This window comes from Suncus etruscus, chromosome 13 (assembly GCF_024139225.1).
Source record: "Suncus etruscus isolate mSunEtr1 chromosome 13, mSunEtr1.pri.cur, whole genome shotgun sequence".
Lineage (NCBI taxonomy): Eukaryota > Metazoa > Chordata > Mammalia > Eulipotyphla > Soricidae > Suncus > Suncus etruscus.
In genome coordinates this window covers 29,333,643-29,350,669 of record NC_064860.1, presented here as the reverse complement: position 1 = coordinate 29,350,669, position 17,027 = coordinate 29,333,643, and the positions used below count along the sequence as shown (strand labels likewise).

At 41.1% G+C, this 17,027-nt stretch overlaps 1 protein-coding gene across 1 annotated transcript in view; it reads left to right on the top strand.

Annotated features, from left to right (window-relative positions):
- Positions 1–17,027, top strand: part of MYLK (myosin light chain kinase) — a 244,404-nt gene that overhangs the window by 83,097 nt on the left and 144,280 nt on the right. The window contains exons 3-5 of the mRNA XM_049785945.1: positions 5,652–5,700; positions 7,578–7,743; positions 9,866–10,031. Coding sequence (XP_049641902.1) covers positions 5,652–5,700; positions 7,578–7,743; positions 9,866–10,031 — 381 coding nt within the window. The remainder of the gene's footprint in view (positions 1–5,651; positions 5,701–7,577; positions 7,744–9,865; positions 10,032–17,027) is intronic.

Here is a 17,027-nt window from a genome sequence, read left to right as displayed (position 1 = left end):
AGAGAGATAGCACAGCGGCGTTTGCCTTGCAAGCAGCTGATCCAGGACCAAAGGTGGTTGGTTCGAATCCCGGTGTCCCATATGGTCCCCCGTGCCTGCCAGGAGCTATTTCTGAGCAGACAGCCAGGAGTAACCGCCGGGTGTGGCCCAAAAACCAAAAAAAAAAAAAAAAAAGTGAAAAGAAAATGAAACTCTGAGGCTGTGTGCCACACAGGGCTTTAGACAAGGGAAAGGGGGTGTTTTGGGTACAAAATTTCTGCCAAAACTGTTCCCCATGTTATGCAATTCCATGACCTTCTATTTCTCCTTTATTCACTCTTGTTTTTTACTCATGGGTTTAATATTTAACCTGTATGGAGGATCCAAAACATTTCTTCAGAAGTTTTCTTCAGCCAGTGGCTCTATATAAATGGAGACATTACTACCCTCTGGGGACACTTAGGAAAGTTGTGGGGGGTCCTTTGTGATTTCCAGTGATTAAGGAAGCTGCAGCACTGAGTGGGTAACTACCAGGGGTGTGGAATGCTTTTCACTGCAAGAATTTTAACAAATACCATACAAAGCTGTTAAAAGTTCTGCCCAAAGGGCTACACTACAAATATAGACTCATGGTTTCTGAGCCTTCAATGCATAAAGTATTTCAAGAACTTGGAGATGGTGGTGGGAAGCCCAGTAATTTAAGAGATGCAACTTAGACTCCAGGGAACTAGACACCTAACGTCCAGCTTTGACTCCTGGATCCCAGACATAGAAACTACCGTGTGCTCCACAACAGCTCCAGGAACAAAATCCCCTCCAGGGCATTCATAATGCGGCTCTCATGCCATCATGCACCAGTTCTAAATTGATAACCTAACAATGAGGAAATGGGAACAACTTGATCTAAGAGCAAGTTGTCCTTCCTCATCAGCCAATGATAAGACAAAAACAAAAAACATGTCACCCTTTGATCTGTGCAAAAGCCAAGATCGCTATATACAGATGACTGGTTGTTACAACCAGGACTGGACAGTACGCATCCAGGGACCACCACCACCAACAACAGCAAAAAAAGCTGTAGCCTAGCTTTTGGTCTAAGATCTGTTCAACAAACAAGATCTCCAATTCCAGAGGTCTGACTGAGACAACTGCAAGTGAACAGGTCTTCTGGAAACATAACGAAAGACTTTATCCCAGGCTCTATCCTAGGAGCAACATAATGACCAAGACCACCAATTACAGAAGATGGATTAAAACGACACTGAAGAAGCAGAACTGCTAGAACCACAAAGGAAGACTTCATCATAAGCTCCATTCCTTGAGCTGCACAGTCACCAAGATCTCTAGATACAGAGGTCTGATTTTACCATCCAAGACGAAGCAGAAGTCTTCCATACACCACGAAAGCATCGAGGGGAGAGTAAATGATCATGCAAGGAGTCTATAGTTAATCCCATGACAGTATACTTCAGGGGTAGAGAAACCCTGAATCTCCTAGGCCAAGAAAATTCCCTCTATAATATCCCAAATAGTTACTGTGACTATGCAGGGGGAAAAAGAAAAGAAAAAAAAAGCACAAAACAATCATTTTTTTTTGACGTCTTTATTTTGATGTAGATATTGTAGTTGATGTCTCCAATATTATTTTATTTTATTTTATCTTTCTCTTTCTTTTTGCACTCGGACATGATTTGATTTCAGAACTGAGACTATTGTGTGGTGCTTGTTTTTATTGCTGTAGTGCTCACTGGATATTTAATTTGATATTTCTTTCTGTATTGTTGTGGTGTTTCAATTACCTTTTTCACATCCTCTCTCAAACTGAGGTTGAAAGCCTCTAGAAGGACCCCGTCCATTTTCAGCATATTTGACTACTTTTTTTTTTCTTATTTTGTACCCAATCTATTGCTTTTCTTTCCTTCAAACAAAACCACATAACTTGATTTATCTAGCTCTGCCTCTTAAATAGAGGGGGAAACAAGGGAGGGTACCAGGACCAAACAGATATATGATTACTAATAGTAAGCTAGACAAAGAGGGCCTACTCTAGCAGCCCTGGGGGTGAAGGTGGGGTATATGGGTTGCAGAAAGGGAACTGGGATGGGGGGAGGACAAATTTGGTAATTTGTTAATATGTACCTAAAATACTACTGTGAAAGATATGTAAGCCATTATGATCAAAATAAAAATTAAAAAAAAAGAGAAATGTTCACAGTGAGAGAGAAGTTTTAAAGGAATGAGTTTGTTGCTTGAAAATAGAAATAGCATTTCTAGCTACTAAATGGAAATAGTATTTCTGGCTATATATAACTTTATGTAATAATATGTAATTATAATTTTACTTATATAATTATACATAAATAGTACAGTTACTGTAATTTGTGTAACTTTTCTTCTTCTTCTTTTTCTTTTTTTTTTTTTTTTTGTTTCAAACAGAAAGGATGAAAATGTAAAATGAGACTAGCTAAAAACCCTAAACAAAAGTGTTCCCCCAACTTCCTCTTTCCCTAAACCTCTTTTTTGGGGGTATGTAAAAGGCCACCTCGATTACTCTACCTTTCCCCTCCTGGTATTGGGAATTGATTTGAATAGAAAGGAGTTCTGGTTTTTGACTTAGGCAGAGAGAGCCTGAGGCAAAAGGCCACTAACGCCATTTTCATCCTTTCCTAACTGGCTTGGTATTATTTCTCCACCACTACCCTGCTTCATCAGACCTGTCCACCTAAGGGGTTAGAAACACGTTGTTTGGGGTGATCTCATTACTTGTGTATTTTAATTTTACAATTTGGACCTAATTATTATATTGTAACTTCATTACTGTCCTGAAATATGTATCAAAAGACAAGCAAAACGTATCAGTTTTGATACCAAATTATATTAAATTAGTGGAGTTGCATTCTATCAGTATTTCATTTGGGGGGGAATCAGTGATAAATTGTTATGAAAACACATATGGATTTTATTCACTTAGATATTACTGCTATTTTTCTTTTAGAAAGAATGGACATGGGCATGAGACACACCCACTACTGCTCAGGGACTACTCCTGGCTCTGTGCTTAGGGATCACTCCTGGTAATGCTCAGGCAACCAAGTGGTGCTGGAAATCAAACCCAGATTGAACACATGTCTAACTGTTATAATATATCCTGGCTCCTATTACTGCTATTTGTATGATAATACATAGCTTCTTTCTAACCTTTTTTCTTTTTTTCGGGCCACACCCGTTTGATGATCAGGGGTTACTCCTGGCTAAGCACTTAGAAATTGCCCCTGGCTTGGGGGGCCATATGGGACGCCACCTCGGTTGCAATCTTTCCTTGGCTAGCGCTTGCAAGGCTGATACCTTACCTCTAGCGCCACTTCGCTGGCCCCTCTTTCTAACCTTTTGTTACTATTTATTCTTATTTATTCAATGCATTTGCTAAATGTTGGGTTCAAGGTATGAGGGGAATTGTTGTTGTTGTTGTTGTTGTTGTTGTAGTAGTGGAATTTTAATAGTAGTGGTGGTGGTGGTGGTGGTGGTGGTGGTGGTTGTAGTTGTAAGATTTTGAATCATACCTGGCTATCTCAGGGATCATTTCTGGCAATGATCAGGAAACCATATACAACACCAAGGATAGAACCAAAGTCAGCCACAAACCCAAGGTATTATGGGATTTTTAGGCATAAAGTTACTTTTTTTTTTTTGTTTTGTTTTGGTTTGGTTTTTGGGCCACACCCGGCAATGCTCAGGGGTTACTCCTGGCTGTCTGCTCAGAAAATAGCTCCTGGCAGGCACGGGGGACCATATGGGACACCAGGATTCGAACCTTTGGTCCTGGATCGGCTGCTTGCAAGGCAAACGCCGCTGTGCTATCTCTCCGGGCCCGGCATAAAGTTTCTTTGATAATTGTGTACTACTCAATGTCATATCACAAAGCAGAAAGTCTGTTTTTGAATAGGGACCATATGTAAGGATCCTTAGGAGGCCATGCAATACTGGGGATAAAACTTTGAGCTTTGCTTATGCTTGGCATATATCCTATACTTGAGTCTTACACCCAGCTTATACCACTACTACAGTGATGACTAACCACTTCTAACTACTATTACTACTACTACTATTACTTTTACTTCTATCACTACCACCACCATCACCACCTGTATTACTACCACTTCTCTTTTTCCTTCCTCCACCCTCCTCCTCCTTTCTTTTTCTTGCTTTTTTGTCTTGCTCCCTCTCTTTCTTTCTCCTCCCTCTTCCTCCTTCATCCTTTCTTCTCCTCCTCCTCTTTCTCTTTCTTCAATCCTCCTCCTCCCCCTCCCTTATCACCTCCACTATTCAATGCTTCATTTTAAAATCCTGCCAGCATCCTTTTCTGCTTATCTTTGAAACTGATAAAGGCTGTTGAAAACGCCTTTAATATGATCAGCTTTCCTTTTCTTCACCAGTTTGCTCCTTCTTCTTCAGTTCTCTTAAAATTTTCATCTATTTTTGGCACGTCTATTCCTACCTTCATCCTCTTTCTGCTTATTTTTCTGTGAAGCCTTACTATTCTGCCAGACTCTCATACTTTTACAAAATTTATGTTGTCTTATCTTATCTAACAATTTGCAGCTTCAAATTTTTGCCTATAAATAGACTGTTAGTTCTTCCAGCACAAGTTCTCTTTTTGTTTTGATGTAAACTCTGTAGTGTTAAAACACATTCAAATAAGCATTCTTCGGTTCCATTTTTAGCTTGCTGCTTTAAGTGTTACCTTTGGATTGTACATTTATCCTGATGTAGCAGCCCCTTCAAGGAGAATTCTTTGTTACTTCTTTGAGGCAATGACATATTCTTGCTTTTATTTGTGGTGTGGGGCGGAAGGTTTTTTTGTTTTTGTTTTTGTTTGATTTTATTTTATTTTTTGGGCCACACCCAGTGTCGCTCAGGGGTTACTCCTGTCTCTGTGCTCAGAAATCACTCCGGCTCAGGGAATCATATGGGATGCTGGGGCTCGAACCCGTGCCCATGCTGGGTCAGCAACATGCAAGGCAAACGCCCTATTACTATGCTACCACTCTGGCCCCTTTTGTTTGTTTTTAATCTTTAAGGAATAAAAGAATTTTAGCCTTAAGAATAAGATATTTAGCTTCTCAGGGTTTTTTTAAATGCACAGTCTAAATTTTGTTACAATAAAATATATATAAAATAAAATTTAGCATTTCAACCATTTTTAGGTATATGATTCAGGTGTATTAGGTGATTAGGTATATATTTGAGTGTGACTCAGTAGTAGAGTGCCTACCTTGCCTGTGAGATTAATCCCTTACACCAAAAACTACACTACATTAATATAACCACTAGCTCCCCACAATTACCCCATCCTAGCCACTCCTAATAATATTCACAAAGATGTTAAATATGTAGTTTACAATTCACTGCAATTATTTTATGGAGCCATCTCTATAATTGGTTCCAGAATCTTTTTCAGCAGCCCCCAGCCCCTTATAACCTTCTACCAGCCCCTAAAATCTATCAGTTCACCTTCCATCTCATAGCAGGACTATGGAAGAGCAACTTCTTAGATTGTAGTAGGAGATACACAAGGTGAGAAACATGGAAGAACCTGCAAAGTGTGGTCAGAGTGGCTGGCAACCCCATTGTTAGCTCTTGACTGTAATTGCCTTTTTCTTTTATTCTTGCAGGTGGATTTGTGAAGAAGTATGGTCAGCCAGCTGTTTCCAAAACCTTGGGGTGAGTTCTGGAATATGCAAGCCAGGAGAAAAATTAGATTCATTCCCCCTGTGCATTAGCAGAACAGGTCTAGTGAGTGAGTCTATTCAGACAGCTTGGGTTGTGATAATTAATTAATGTGCAAACCTGTTAGGATGTGAGGTGTCATTCAGGACCTTCAGCCTCCCGGAACCTTCTGTGGATATAGCCCCTTCCACGGCTCTGGCTGCTCCAGAGAAATGAGGATAAAAGTGGGAGGAAATGGGCTGCTTGGCCATAGGCAGAATTTTCTAACAATCCAGACCATGGCCAGAAGGCTTACTATAACAAATCTCAAATAAGAGGTTTGTTAAGGAATGAAAATCTGTGTTAGTAAGAGAAAGTAACAGCATCTGATCATGCTCAAGCTCCAAAATCAGGGAGAAAAGGAGTATTTATTTCCATTTTGGTTTTGGGGCACCATGATTTACAATCCTGCAAATAGTACTTTTGGGCCTACAGTGCTCCAAAGTCACCACCAAAGTCCCTGTCCCTCCAATAATGTACCTCCATAAAGATCTCTTCTCACTACCTCCCCCAACCTGCCTTCTAAAAAAACTCATGAGTTTTTTTTTTTTTGAGGGGGAGGTTGTTTTGTTTTTGTTTGTTTGTTCTTGGGCCACATCCTGCAGTGCTCAGGGGTTACTCCTGGCTCTGTGCTCAGAAATTGCTCCTGGAAGGCACGTGGGACCATATGGGATGCTGGGATTCCAATCTCGATCTGTCCTGGATTGGCTGCTTACAAAGCGAATGCTCTATCACTGTGCTATGTCTGGTCCTTCAAACTCAGGTTTGTTTGTTTGATTTTATAATTTAACTATTATAGTGTCTAATACTCTCAATTCATGCCTTTTTATGTTACCTCCTGTCCACCATTTCCTCCATACACCCCCTTTCGTGGCATTCTAGTTCTGTAATCCTGGCTCAAGAGTTTGCATCATTTGATGCTTTTCATTCCCCTTGTGTTGTTGCACAGATGATGTCCAGCATTTGTCCTTCTCCCTCTGATTCACTTTGCTCAGCATGATCCCCTCCAATTCTATCCAAGAGGCAGCAAACAGCAATATTTAAAATTTCCTTTCAGCTACATATTATTTCATTGGATATATCTCAGATTTCTTTAATCACTCCCCATGAGCATTTATGTTTTATTAGCAAGAGGCTAATTTGATTGTTCTTAGATACCTAGAGGATCATCCTATGATCTGTCAGGGATACAGGATCCTTCCATATTTGGGCCCTTGTCCTCTCCAAGCCTCAGAGCCTTGATGAACCCTCTGCATGTGGTCAGAGGAGAGAGTAAAAGAGAGTGGAGAGAATCTCACAGAATGTGTTTGGGGGGACCAGAGAGATAGCATGGAGGTAAAGTGTTTGCCTTGCATGCAGAAAGTCAGTGGTTCAAATCCCAGCATCCCATATAGTCCCGTGAGCCTGCCAGGAGGGATTTCTGAGCATAGAGCCAAGAGGAACCTCTGAGCGCTGCAAGGTGTGACCCCCCCCCCAAAAAAAAAAGAGAATGTGTTTTGGGGTCTTTCCTAGAAGCAGCATACAGCAGTTTTGCTCACAGTGTGTAGTCAAATCCCAGGCTTTTGAACAAAACTTGTAGAATCCAAGAGTATCTTTCTTCCAGGTAGCTGAATACTTGAAGTCTAGCCACATGCTTAAAAGACAGAATAAATACAGGTTAAAACCACAACTCCAAGGATGCCTTGAAGATATATTGGATGCATAGTGTCGGGATTGCAGTCCTTTGCTGGTCTCTGACCATCAACTGAAGTAACTTAAGGAAGGAAGGAAGTAGAGAGAAGATCTGAAATGCCCCTGTGTATGTGGTGAAAATCTCTGAAATTCCTTTCCAGGGATAGATTTGCAGCCCCCATGGTGGAAAACCGGCCCAATATTTGGGGAGAGTGTCCACCAAAGTTTGCAACCAAGCTGGGTCGAGCGATTGTCAAAGAAGGACAGATGGGACGATTCTCCTGCAAAATTATGGGCCGGCCCTCTCCAGAGGTTACCTGGCTCAAGGTGAGGGTTGTGTCAGGCCCAGACTGGGATTGGTGGGACTTATTCTTTCTAGTCAGCCATGGGCAATGGGGCTCAAGAGGGGTGTGTGTGTGTGTGTGTGTGTGTGTGTGTGTCTGTGTGTCTGTGTCTGTGTCTGTGTCTGTGTCTATGTGCATCTCTGTGTGTGTGTTTGTGTCTGTGTGTGTGTCTGTGTATGTGCATCTCTGTGTGTGTGTCTGTGTGTCTGTGTGTCTGTGTATGTGCGTCTGTGTGTGTGTGTGTGTGTGTGTGTGAGAGAGAGAGAGAGAGAGAGAGAGAGAGCTGGTTCTTATCTCAGCTGCACATATTCTCTTAGATAACATAGTCTAAGAATCCACATCTTCACCAAACAACAGAGGACTTTAGAAGCAAGATGAATTTGAGCATTCAAAACATTGGACTCTGAAGTCAGGAAACTGGTTTTTAAGCCACACACTGGCTTTGTTTTTTTAAGCCACACACTGGGTGTGTGATGTTGGGCAAGCTATTGGCCCTAAGACTCTAGGTGCTTTATATGCAAGGCAGAGGGAATCCCACCCACCTCTACATACTGTTAAGGGTATTTCATGAAGAAATGCTTTGTGAAGCCTTTGGGCTGGGCCTTATGAAAGCTGAGGGTTTGGGGGGAAATGAAGCAGCAGGGGAGAGTGAATAAGGCAGAACAGAGAGGTCACCAAGGAGGCAGTGTTTTTACTGATTAACTTCTGGATAAAAATGAGGATCAGAAAGAAGTTACAGGGGTGGCATATGCCTCACATGTAGCCAACTGTTTGATTCCCAGTACCACTTATGGTCCCCCAAGTAACTGCCTGGAGTAATCCCTGAGCACTATGCCAGAACTAAGCAGCCTCGGGTGTGACTCAACACTGCCCCCTGTATATAAGGGGTAGAATACCTTTATTTGACCTCCCAATTCTCCTTGCCTTGGTGTAAGTTTGAGATGTGAAGGGAAGCTTAAGAAAATTTGGGGTCGGGGCCGGGCGGTGGCGCTAAAGGTAAGGTGCCTGCCTTGCCTGCGCTAACCTTGGACGGACCGCGGTTCGATCCCCCGGTGTCCCATATGGTCCCCCAAGCCAGGAGCAACTTCTGAGCACATAGCCAGGAGTAACCCCTGAGCGTTACTGGGTGTGGCCCAAAAACCAAAAAAAAAAAAAAAAGAAAATTTGGGGTCAGAAAGAGGAGGAGGAGGAAGAAGAAGAAGAGGAGGAGGAGGAGGAAGATGATGATGATGTTGATTTGGGATATAGGATTTCCCACATCCAACACAGATTCCTTTAAAACAAATGCTATCAAATGCTATAAATGTGCTCTGGGTGAGATCAAACACAGACCACATATAGAGTCTAGGTCAACAGTTTCTCCTCTCTGTTTTCTGAATGTGTAGACAAAGTCCAGGTCACAAGTCTAAGCTGCCCACTCCCTGGGCTCTGCCACACCGAGGCAGGAGGACAGCATCCAAAATGGAGTCGTTTTTAGTGACCTAAAAAGCAGAGGAACAATAAACCAGAAAAGAAGTCTTTATTAGCATAAGGATGATTATATCAGGAAGGAAGATTTCTACTAGTACAGGCTAAAGAGCAAGCTCTAAAGAAAGGAAATGAGGGAGCTGGTGTTCTACCTGGAAAAGTTCGGTTGATATGTAGCAGACTATAAGTATTTAGGAGTTTTCCAAGAAATATTCATATTTATGAGGGGACATGGAAGTCACATAGAGTTGAGGAACATACAGTGGTGTATGTTGCATGTACACAAAAGGGTGGAGAAATAACATCGGGGTGAGTTTTGGGGTATGATAAAGAAGTCAATGTGGGCTTCATTGCTGTTTCTGCTGACCAGTTCTGTCTGTCTAGGGCCTGAGGTCCTGATGGGTACAAAAGTTTTCGTAAGGCTCTGTCTTGGCTGAATTAAAGCCCAGAGAATGAAACTGGGTGATTTCTCTGTTCTCTGAACCATAGGCCTCAGAGAAATCTGCTTCTTTAATCCCAGAGAGTCTATCTGAGTTTGTTATAGTTATTGTTCTTAGGGGACAGGAGATTAGAGATGAGGCATATACAGTTGTACAAAGTCTGAATAATTCTCTTTCATAACCTGTCTATTTGCACAGGGCGAAGTTCCCCTGCAAGCTAGTGCCCGCTTGCATATATCTGAGAAGAACGGCATGCAGGTTCTGGAAATCCACAATGTCAGCCAAGAGGATGTGGGCATGTACACCTGCTTGGCAGTGAATGGGTCAGGGAAGGCCTCAATGTCCTCCGAGCTCTCCATCCAAGGTACCCATTCTGAATCAGGACCAGGGTTGGGGTTCACACCTCTTTCACGGAGCAGCTTATTCATACCCAGCACATTTAGTATCCAGGAATTTCCCACAGGCAGCATTGTTGAGCCAAGAGAAATGAGCTAGACCATATAAGACACACCTGCTCCTGCTCCCTAAGATTCTTTCCTGTTCATACCAAACATCCCCTTACACTTGTGTCTATGGTCTTTTCTTCTTGCTCACATCCATGTTTGAGGGTTTTTTTGTTTTGTTTTGGTTTGGTTTTGGGGTCTCACCCGGCAGTGCTCAGGGGTTACTCCTGGCTCCATGCTCAGAAATTGCTCCTGGCAAGCATGGGGGACCATATGGGACACCGGGATTCGAACCGATGACCTTCTGCATGAAAGGCAAATGCCTTACCTCCATGCTATCTCTCCGCCCCCATGTTTGAGTTCTTGAAAGGCTGGTTGGTCAGGCGAACCTGGCTAGTATCTTGCCATTGTCCCTATGAACCTGCCTAAAATTGAACTCAGCATCATTCTGTGCTTCAGCTGTGCTCCTCACACTGACTTAGGCCCCTCACAGGCTGCTAGTCTGAATATTCAGTCTCAACCTCTCCTCTTGCTGGAGTCTGTTCACTTTTTCTGTGACATATCTTCCCTCTATATGCTTCTTCTGATCCACTGGGTCCTCTACTCTCATCTAGTTGTGAGGGAGGGAATAAAAACATTCTCAGACAACCAAGAGTTGGCAACATTGGTGATAACCATTGTTGCAGATGGCTTGTGTCCCTAAGCAAAACCTTAGTGGGGTCAGAAAATCCTCACTGGAAGAGAGCTGGTACACAAAGCGGACAAATATGAAGTATGAAATAATGATACCACATGCAGTATATGTGAGGTCAACACATTTCTGGCAGGAGTGCGACAAATTTAATCTTTAGGTAAGGGAGTATATAAAGGGAAAGAAATGCAGTGTACATTGTTTGATTTTAGAACAAATACACATAGCTTTAGGTGGTTTGTAACCTTAGAATAGAATAGGTTTCAGTTAGGAGTTAGAGGATAAAAGGAAGGCTAATTTCTTACAAATCAAAGAAGTTCCTGGCCCTAGGTGTCATTACTGATGTAAATTAAGGGATAGCAAAAAATCCTGGTTTTCTCCTGATAACAAATATTCTTAACCTGAGGGAAATAGTATTCTATCTAGGGGCTAGGACCCACTTTCTATGATCTGGTAGTAGAAAGAGATAAAACTAAAGAAAGGGGTGCAGAATTATACCTAGTAAAATAGCCTAATCCTACACTGGCCAAACCTGTTTGTAAGCAGGTATTCAAAGTGACAGGGAAAGTCCCTGAGGCAGAAATCATTCTGCTGTTGTGCTCAAAGGCAGGGAGAGAAGACTGTTGTCTTGAAGATGCTATATTTTGACTTGGCCTTGGAAGTAAAAAGGCTGACAGAAAGAGAGATATCTGGCTGGACTTTTGAGTTGCAAATATACTAAGCCAGCAGGGAACTTCTAGCAGTTTTCTTTGGTACTGAAATTCCTTTATGACTGCAGGATAGCTAAGGCCGAATTTCTGTAGTAAGCAGAAATGAATTAAAGGGAAAATGTTAAGTCACTACCATGTAAGAAGTATGAGAGAAATATTGCCAGTGATCCATGCAAGGGTCAATGATTGACTTCTCCAACAGGCCTTCTGGCAGATATTTCTTGGGAGGAAAATTAGGCACTGCACCAGGAAAGCCAAAAGCCACGTCTGGTGCATGCTTCCTTAATTATTAGAGTCATGAATGCTGTATGCCTCTACAAACCATACCAACTCTGAATGAACTACTAGAAGGCCAATTATATAAACCAAGTAACCAATTTTAGAAGCAACAACCCTATACAGTAAAATGGCAACACAACAAATTATACCAGTAATATCCTTGAAAGTAATATCCCTAAAGTATCCCATCAAACAGCATATAATGGTGAGAAGGATTACACAACAAACCCATACACTTGCTGCTTACAGAAAACATAGTTAAACTCATAGCATAGAATCAGACACAGCATAAAATAATGGAAAATATATATACAAGCCACTGGAGAGAAGCTGGAGTAGGTAGAGCACTTACCTTGCACAAGGCTATTCCTAGTTTGACCCCTGGTATCCCATATCATTCCCTGATCACCTCCAGTAGTGATTCCTGGGTGCAAAACTGGGAGAAGGCCCTGAGCACTGCTAGTGTGACCCCTAGAGGCTAATGAATGATAACAACAAATAAAGCTTTTTATATCGGACTAAATTGCATTCAACCTAAAGAAAGTAATTAGAAATAAAGATGGGTACTGCTTATTGATAAAGGGAACAATAGACGAATATGTACTAACTCTGATCAACATATATGCACCCAACCTTGTATAAGCAAAGTTTGTAAGGCTTTTGATCATAAACCTGGAAAAATAAATGGATGGAAACATAACAGTAGGGGGGAATTTCAACACACTACTCTTACCATTGGATAGGTCCACTATACAGAATATCAACACCAGAACCCTAAATAAGGAACTAGAAGAGCTGAGACTAGTGAATTTATATAAGGCCTTCCACCCCCAAATACCCAAATACACATTCTTTTCTAGTGCATATGGAACATTCTCCAGGATAGATCACATTTTAGGACATAAATCTAACTTTCATAAATTCACAAACATAAGAATCGTAACAAGCATCCTATCAGACCACAATGCCACAGAAATAGGAAAGAATATATGATGAAACTAACACCTGAAGAATGAGCAACATGCTGCTGCCAAATTACAGTTGGATCAAAGAGGAAATCAAGGAAAAGATCAAAAGATTTGCATTCCTTTATACCCATCAAGTAGGAATTAACTTAACAAAAGATTTGTGAGCCCTATACCATGGAAACTTCAAAACACTTAAAAAAGAAATCAAAGAAGGTCTGTGGAAATAGAAAAACATTCCATGCTCACGTATTGAATAAATCATTTTTGTCAAAATGACTATCCTACTTAAACTAATATATAGAATTCAATACAAATCCCCATCCAAATTCAAACAAATTTTTTCAAGGACTTAGAACAATGTATTATAAAGTTTGTGTGGAATCACAAAAGACCCTGAGTAGCTAAAACTGTACTAAAAAATAAGAAACTGGAGGACACCTCTTTACCTAGCTTGCAGCTGCACTACAAGTCTATGGTAATTAAAACAGCATGATACTGAAATAAAGACAGACTTTCAAAATTTTTAAAGTGGGGGCCAGATTACGGTCCCTTAGAGAGCTGGAGGGCCGGACTATATGAGCTACTAATTCTTACTCACACTGCACATATCTCATATTAATAAAATGAAAACCATTTATAAATAAACAGATCACACACCAGTATTTCAATGGGAACTGTGGGCCTGCTTTTGGCTAAAAAGATGGTCAATGTCCGGTTCCATATTTGTCACTGCCAGCTGTAACTAGTGATGCAAGTGGGCATCAGTTAATCTTGATCTGGTTGGAGATCTCATTTTTGAAAAAGTATGTTCATAGGTATAAGTGCTACCAAAGATGGTTACCATTTTGAGTTCATGGTTCCTGATATTTGGATATACACTGAGTGTATATGCTGGCAGGTATCTTGGCAACCAAACAGCACTCACTGCTGGCCGGCGGGATCAGACTCCTCTGCGGGCCGCATGTGGCCCGAGGGCCGTAGTTTGAAGACCCCTGTTCTAAATAATGCATCAGAATTGAATAGCCACACATATATATAGAAGCTAAGTTTTGACAAAAGAACTGAGAACATGAAATGAAATAAAGACAGCCTCTTCAAGAGATGGTGCTGGGTCAATTGAATAACCACGTGTAAGAAAGTAAAGCTGGATCCATATCTCACAACTTACACAAAAGTCAACCACACTGAATCAAAGACCTTGAGATCAAAACTGAATCTATAAAGTACACTGATGAAAATATAGGGAGAATGCTTCAAGATTTAGACCTCAAAGGAGTCTTCAAGGATATGATGCCATAGGCAAAGGCTACACAATCAAAACTGAACAAATGGGACTTTATCAAACTGAAATGTTTTTGTGTGGTTAAAAGAAAAAGGAGGGGAAGGGCTAAAACTAAAAGACAGCTAAATAAGTGAGGGAATATATTTGCATTCAACACATAAAATAAAGGGTTGATGTCCAGAATATACAAAGTACTCCAAATATTAACACAAAAAAATCTAAAAACCTCATAAAAATGAGTAGAGGAAAAGAAGTCTATGAAGAATATCAACAGACACATGAAAAATGCTCATCATCATTTATTATTAAAGAAATTCAAATCAAGACCATTTATTTGTGTGTGTGTGTGTGTGTGTGGTTTTTGGGTCACACCCGGCAGTACTCAGAGGTTATTCCTGGCCCCATGCTCAGAAATTGCTCCTGGCAGGCACGGGGGGCCATATGGGACGCCGGGATTTGAACTGATGACCTTCTGCATGAAGGGCAAACGCCTTACCTCCATGCTATGTCTCCGGCCCCATATATATGTAATCTTAACAGCAGTAAGAATGACACATATTAAAAAATACTGGGAATAATCAATGTTGGCTGGGATATGGTAAAAAGAAAAGGAACTCTTCATTCACTGCTGGTGGGAATGTTATTGGGTTCAACCTTTATGGAAAACAATATGTAGGATTCTCAGTAAACTCAGAATTGAGCTATCATATGACCCAGCAATTCCACCTTCAAGTATCTTCCCCAGGACAGAAAAACATTAATTCAAAAGTATGTATGCACATCATTTTAATTGTAGCACTTAGTACAACACCTAGGATTTGTTATCAATCTAAATATTCAAGGACAGATGAGTGGATCATGAAGATGTGGTATACAATATGCATGGCATATACAATCAGAGCCAAAAGGAATGTTACAGTTGAGCAAACTGCTGCAACATGATTGGAACTGGAAGATATGTTAAATGAAAAAGTCAGAAGAAGAAAGATAAATACAGGATGATAGCACATATATATGGTATTTAGAATAAAACAATTAAGGACGGAGAGATAGCATGGAGGTAAGGCATTTGCCTTTCATGCAGAAGGTTGGTGGTTTGAATCCCAACATCCCATATGGATCCCTGAGCCTGCCAGGAGCAATTTCTGAGCATAGAACCTGGAGAAACCCTTAGCGCTGCCAGGTGTGACCCAAAAACCAAAAAAAAAAAAAAAAATAGAATAAAACAATGAGGTAAAACAAAGGTTGAAAGATGGGGGGATGCCTAGGTCACCATTAACCTCAGAGTATAGTGAGAAGAAAAGAAATAAGAATGAAGGGCGGGGCTGGAGAGATAGCACAGTGGTAGGGCATTTGCCTTGCAAGCAGCCAACACAGGACGGATCCCAGTTCGATTCCTGGCATCCCATATGGTCCCCCGAGTCTGCCAGAAGCGATTTCTGAGCACAGAACCAGGAGTAACCCCTTAGCGCTGCTGCCAGGTGTGATCCAACAACAAAACAAAACAAAACAAATAAAAGTGAAGTGGGGAAGAAACAGATGAGAAATAATTGGCACAGGGGTCGAGGAAACTCAGGTACATCGGCAATGTTAAAGGCCAGATATTTGTTAAATAGCCAAACTACAGAGTCAACGACACTGAAATCATGAGACCCAGACTTGAACAGCCATACTTAAAAAGGTGTGTGTCAAGATGGCTGGCTAGGAATGGGAAGTCTAGGAAGAAATCTGGAAATACAGAGGTGGAGTGGAAAGAAGTTGACACTGGTGATGGGATTAGTGCTGAAACATTGTGTATCTAAAACTCAACTAGGAATAACTTTGTAAATCACAGTGCTTCAATAAAAACACTTTTTGAAACATTGTGTATCTAAAACTCTACTAGGAATAACTTCGTAAATCACAGTGCTTCTTAAAAACACTTTTTAAGTGCAGTGTTTATGGATCATGAAGCACAGCATGTGACAAAGCTTGGGGATAATTCCTATTTATTATGGCATTTTTAAAAGTCGCATACATTTTGACAAAGACCAGGTGCAATCAGACGATAGAAGATTTGAGACTTGAACCAATTTTATTAATAGAACTCATGAAATTCAAATGGGTAATTATCGACTCAATAAATATTGATTTATTTGTGTGTTTGTCACACACAGAAAGAAAAAAATCCACCAGGCAGCCCAGACTTACATATGTGTATTTGCATACTTAGCCCTGTGCTGTATTACATGTACATGCTGCTTTAGCTCTGTGCTCAGAAATTACTCCTGGAAAGCTTGGAGGACCACATAGGATGCTGGGGATCAAATGCTGGGAATTGAACTTGAGTCGGCTGCATGCACAACAAACACCCGGCCTCACGCTGCTACATTTTTTCCCCCTTCATTCTACTCCTTCAAAGGGGAATCCATCCCAGATTTTTTGTTTGTTTGTTTGGTTTTGGCTTTTGGAGAAAAGGGCACACCCAATGACACTCAGGGGTAACTCATGACTCTGTACTCAGGAATCACTCCCTGGTGATACAGGTGAGCATATGGACCATTATGAGTCAACCATATGCAAAGCAAAGACCCTACATGCTGTACTATACTCCAGCCTTCCCTCTTAACCTTAAGCACTAAAGTCAGTCTCACAGCAAACCAGGGGCTCATCCTGGTGGTCCCTGCTCCCTTTTCAAGGTCTCTAGAACTGTTGTGTGTGTGTGTGTGTCTATGTATGTCTGTATGTGTGTGTCTGTATGTCTGAAAGAGAGAGAGAGAGAGAGAGAGAGAGAGAGAGAGAGAGAGAGAGAGAGAGAGAGAGAGAGAAAATATGAATGATCAAACCCAGACCCTCATACATTCCTGGTACTATAAAACACAAAACATAAAATACAAAGATTGTTCTCTGAGATTTCTTTAAATACTTTGAATCCCAGGGGAAAAAACCTCTGAACATCCGAACCCAAGGGATAAAGATATTAACACAAAATTGTTTTCTTTCTTTCT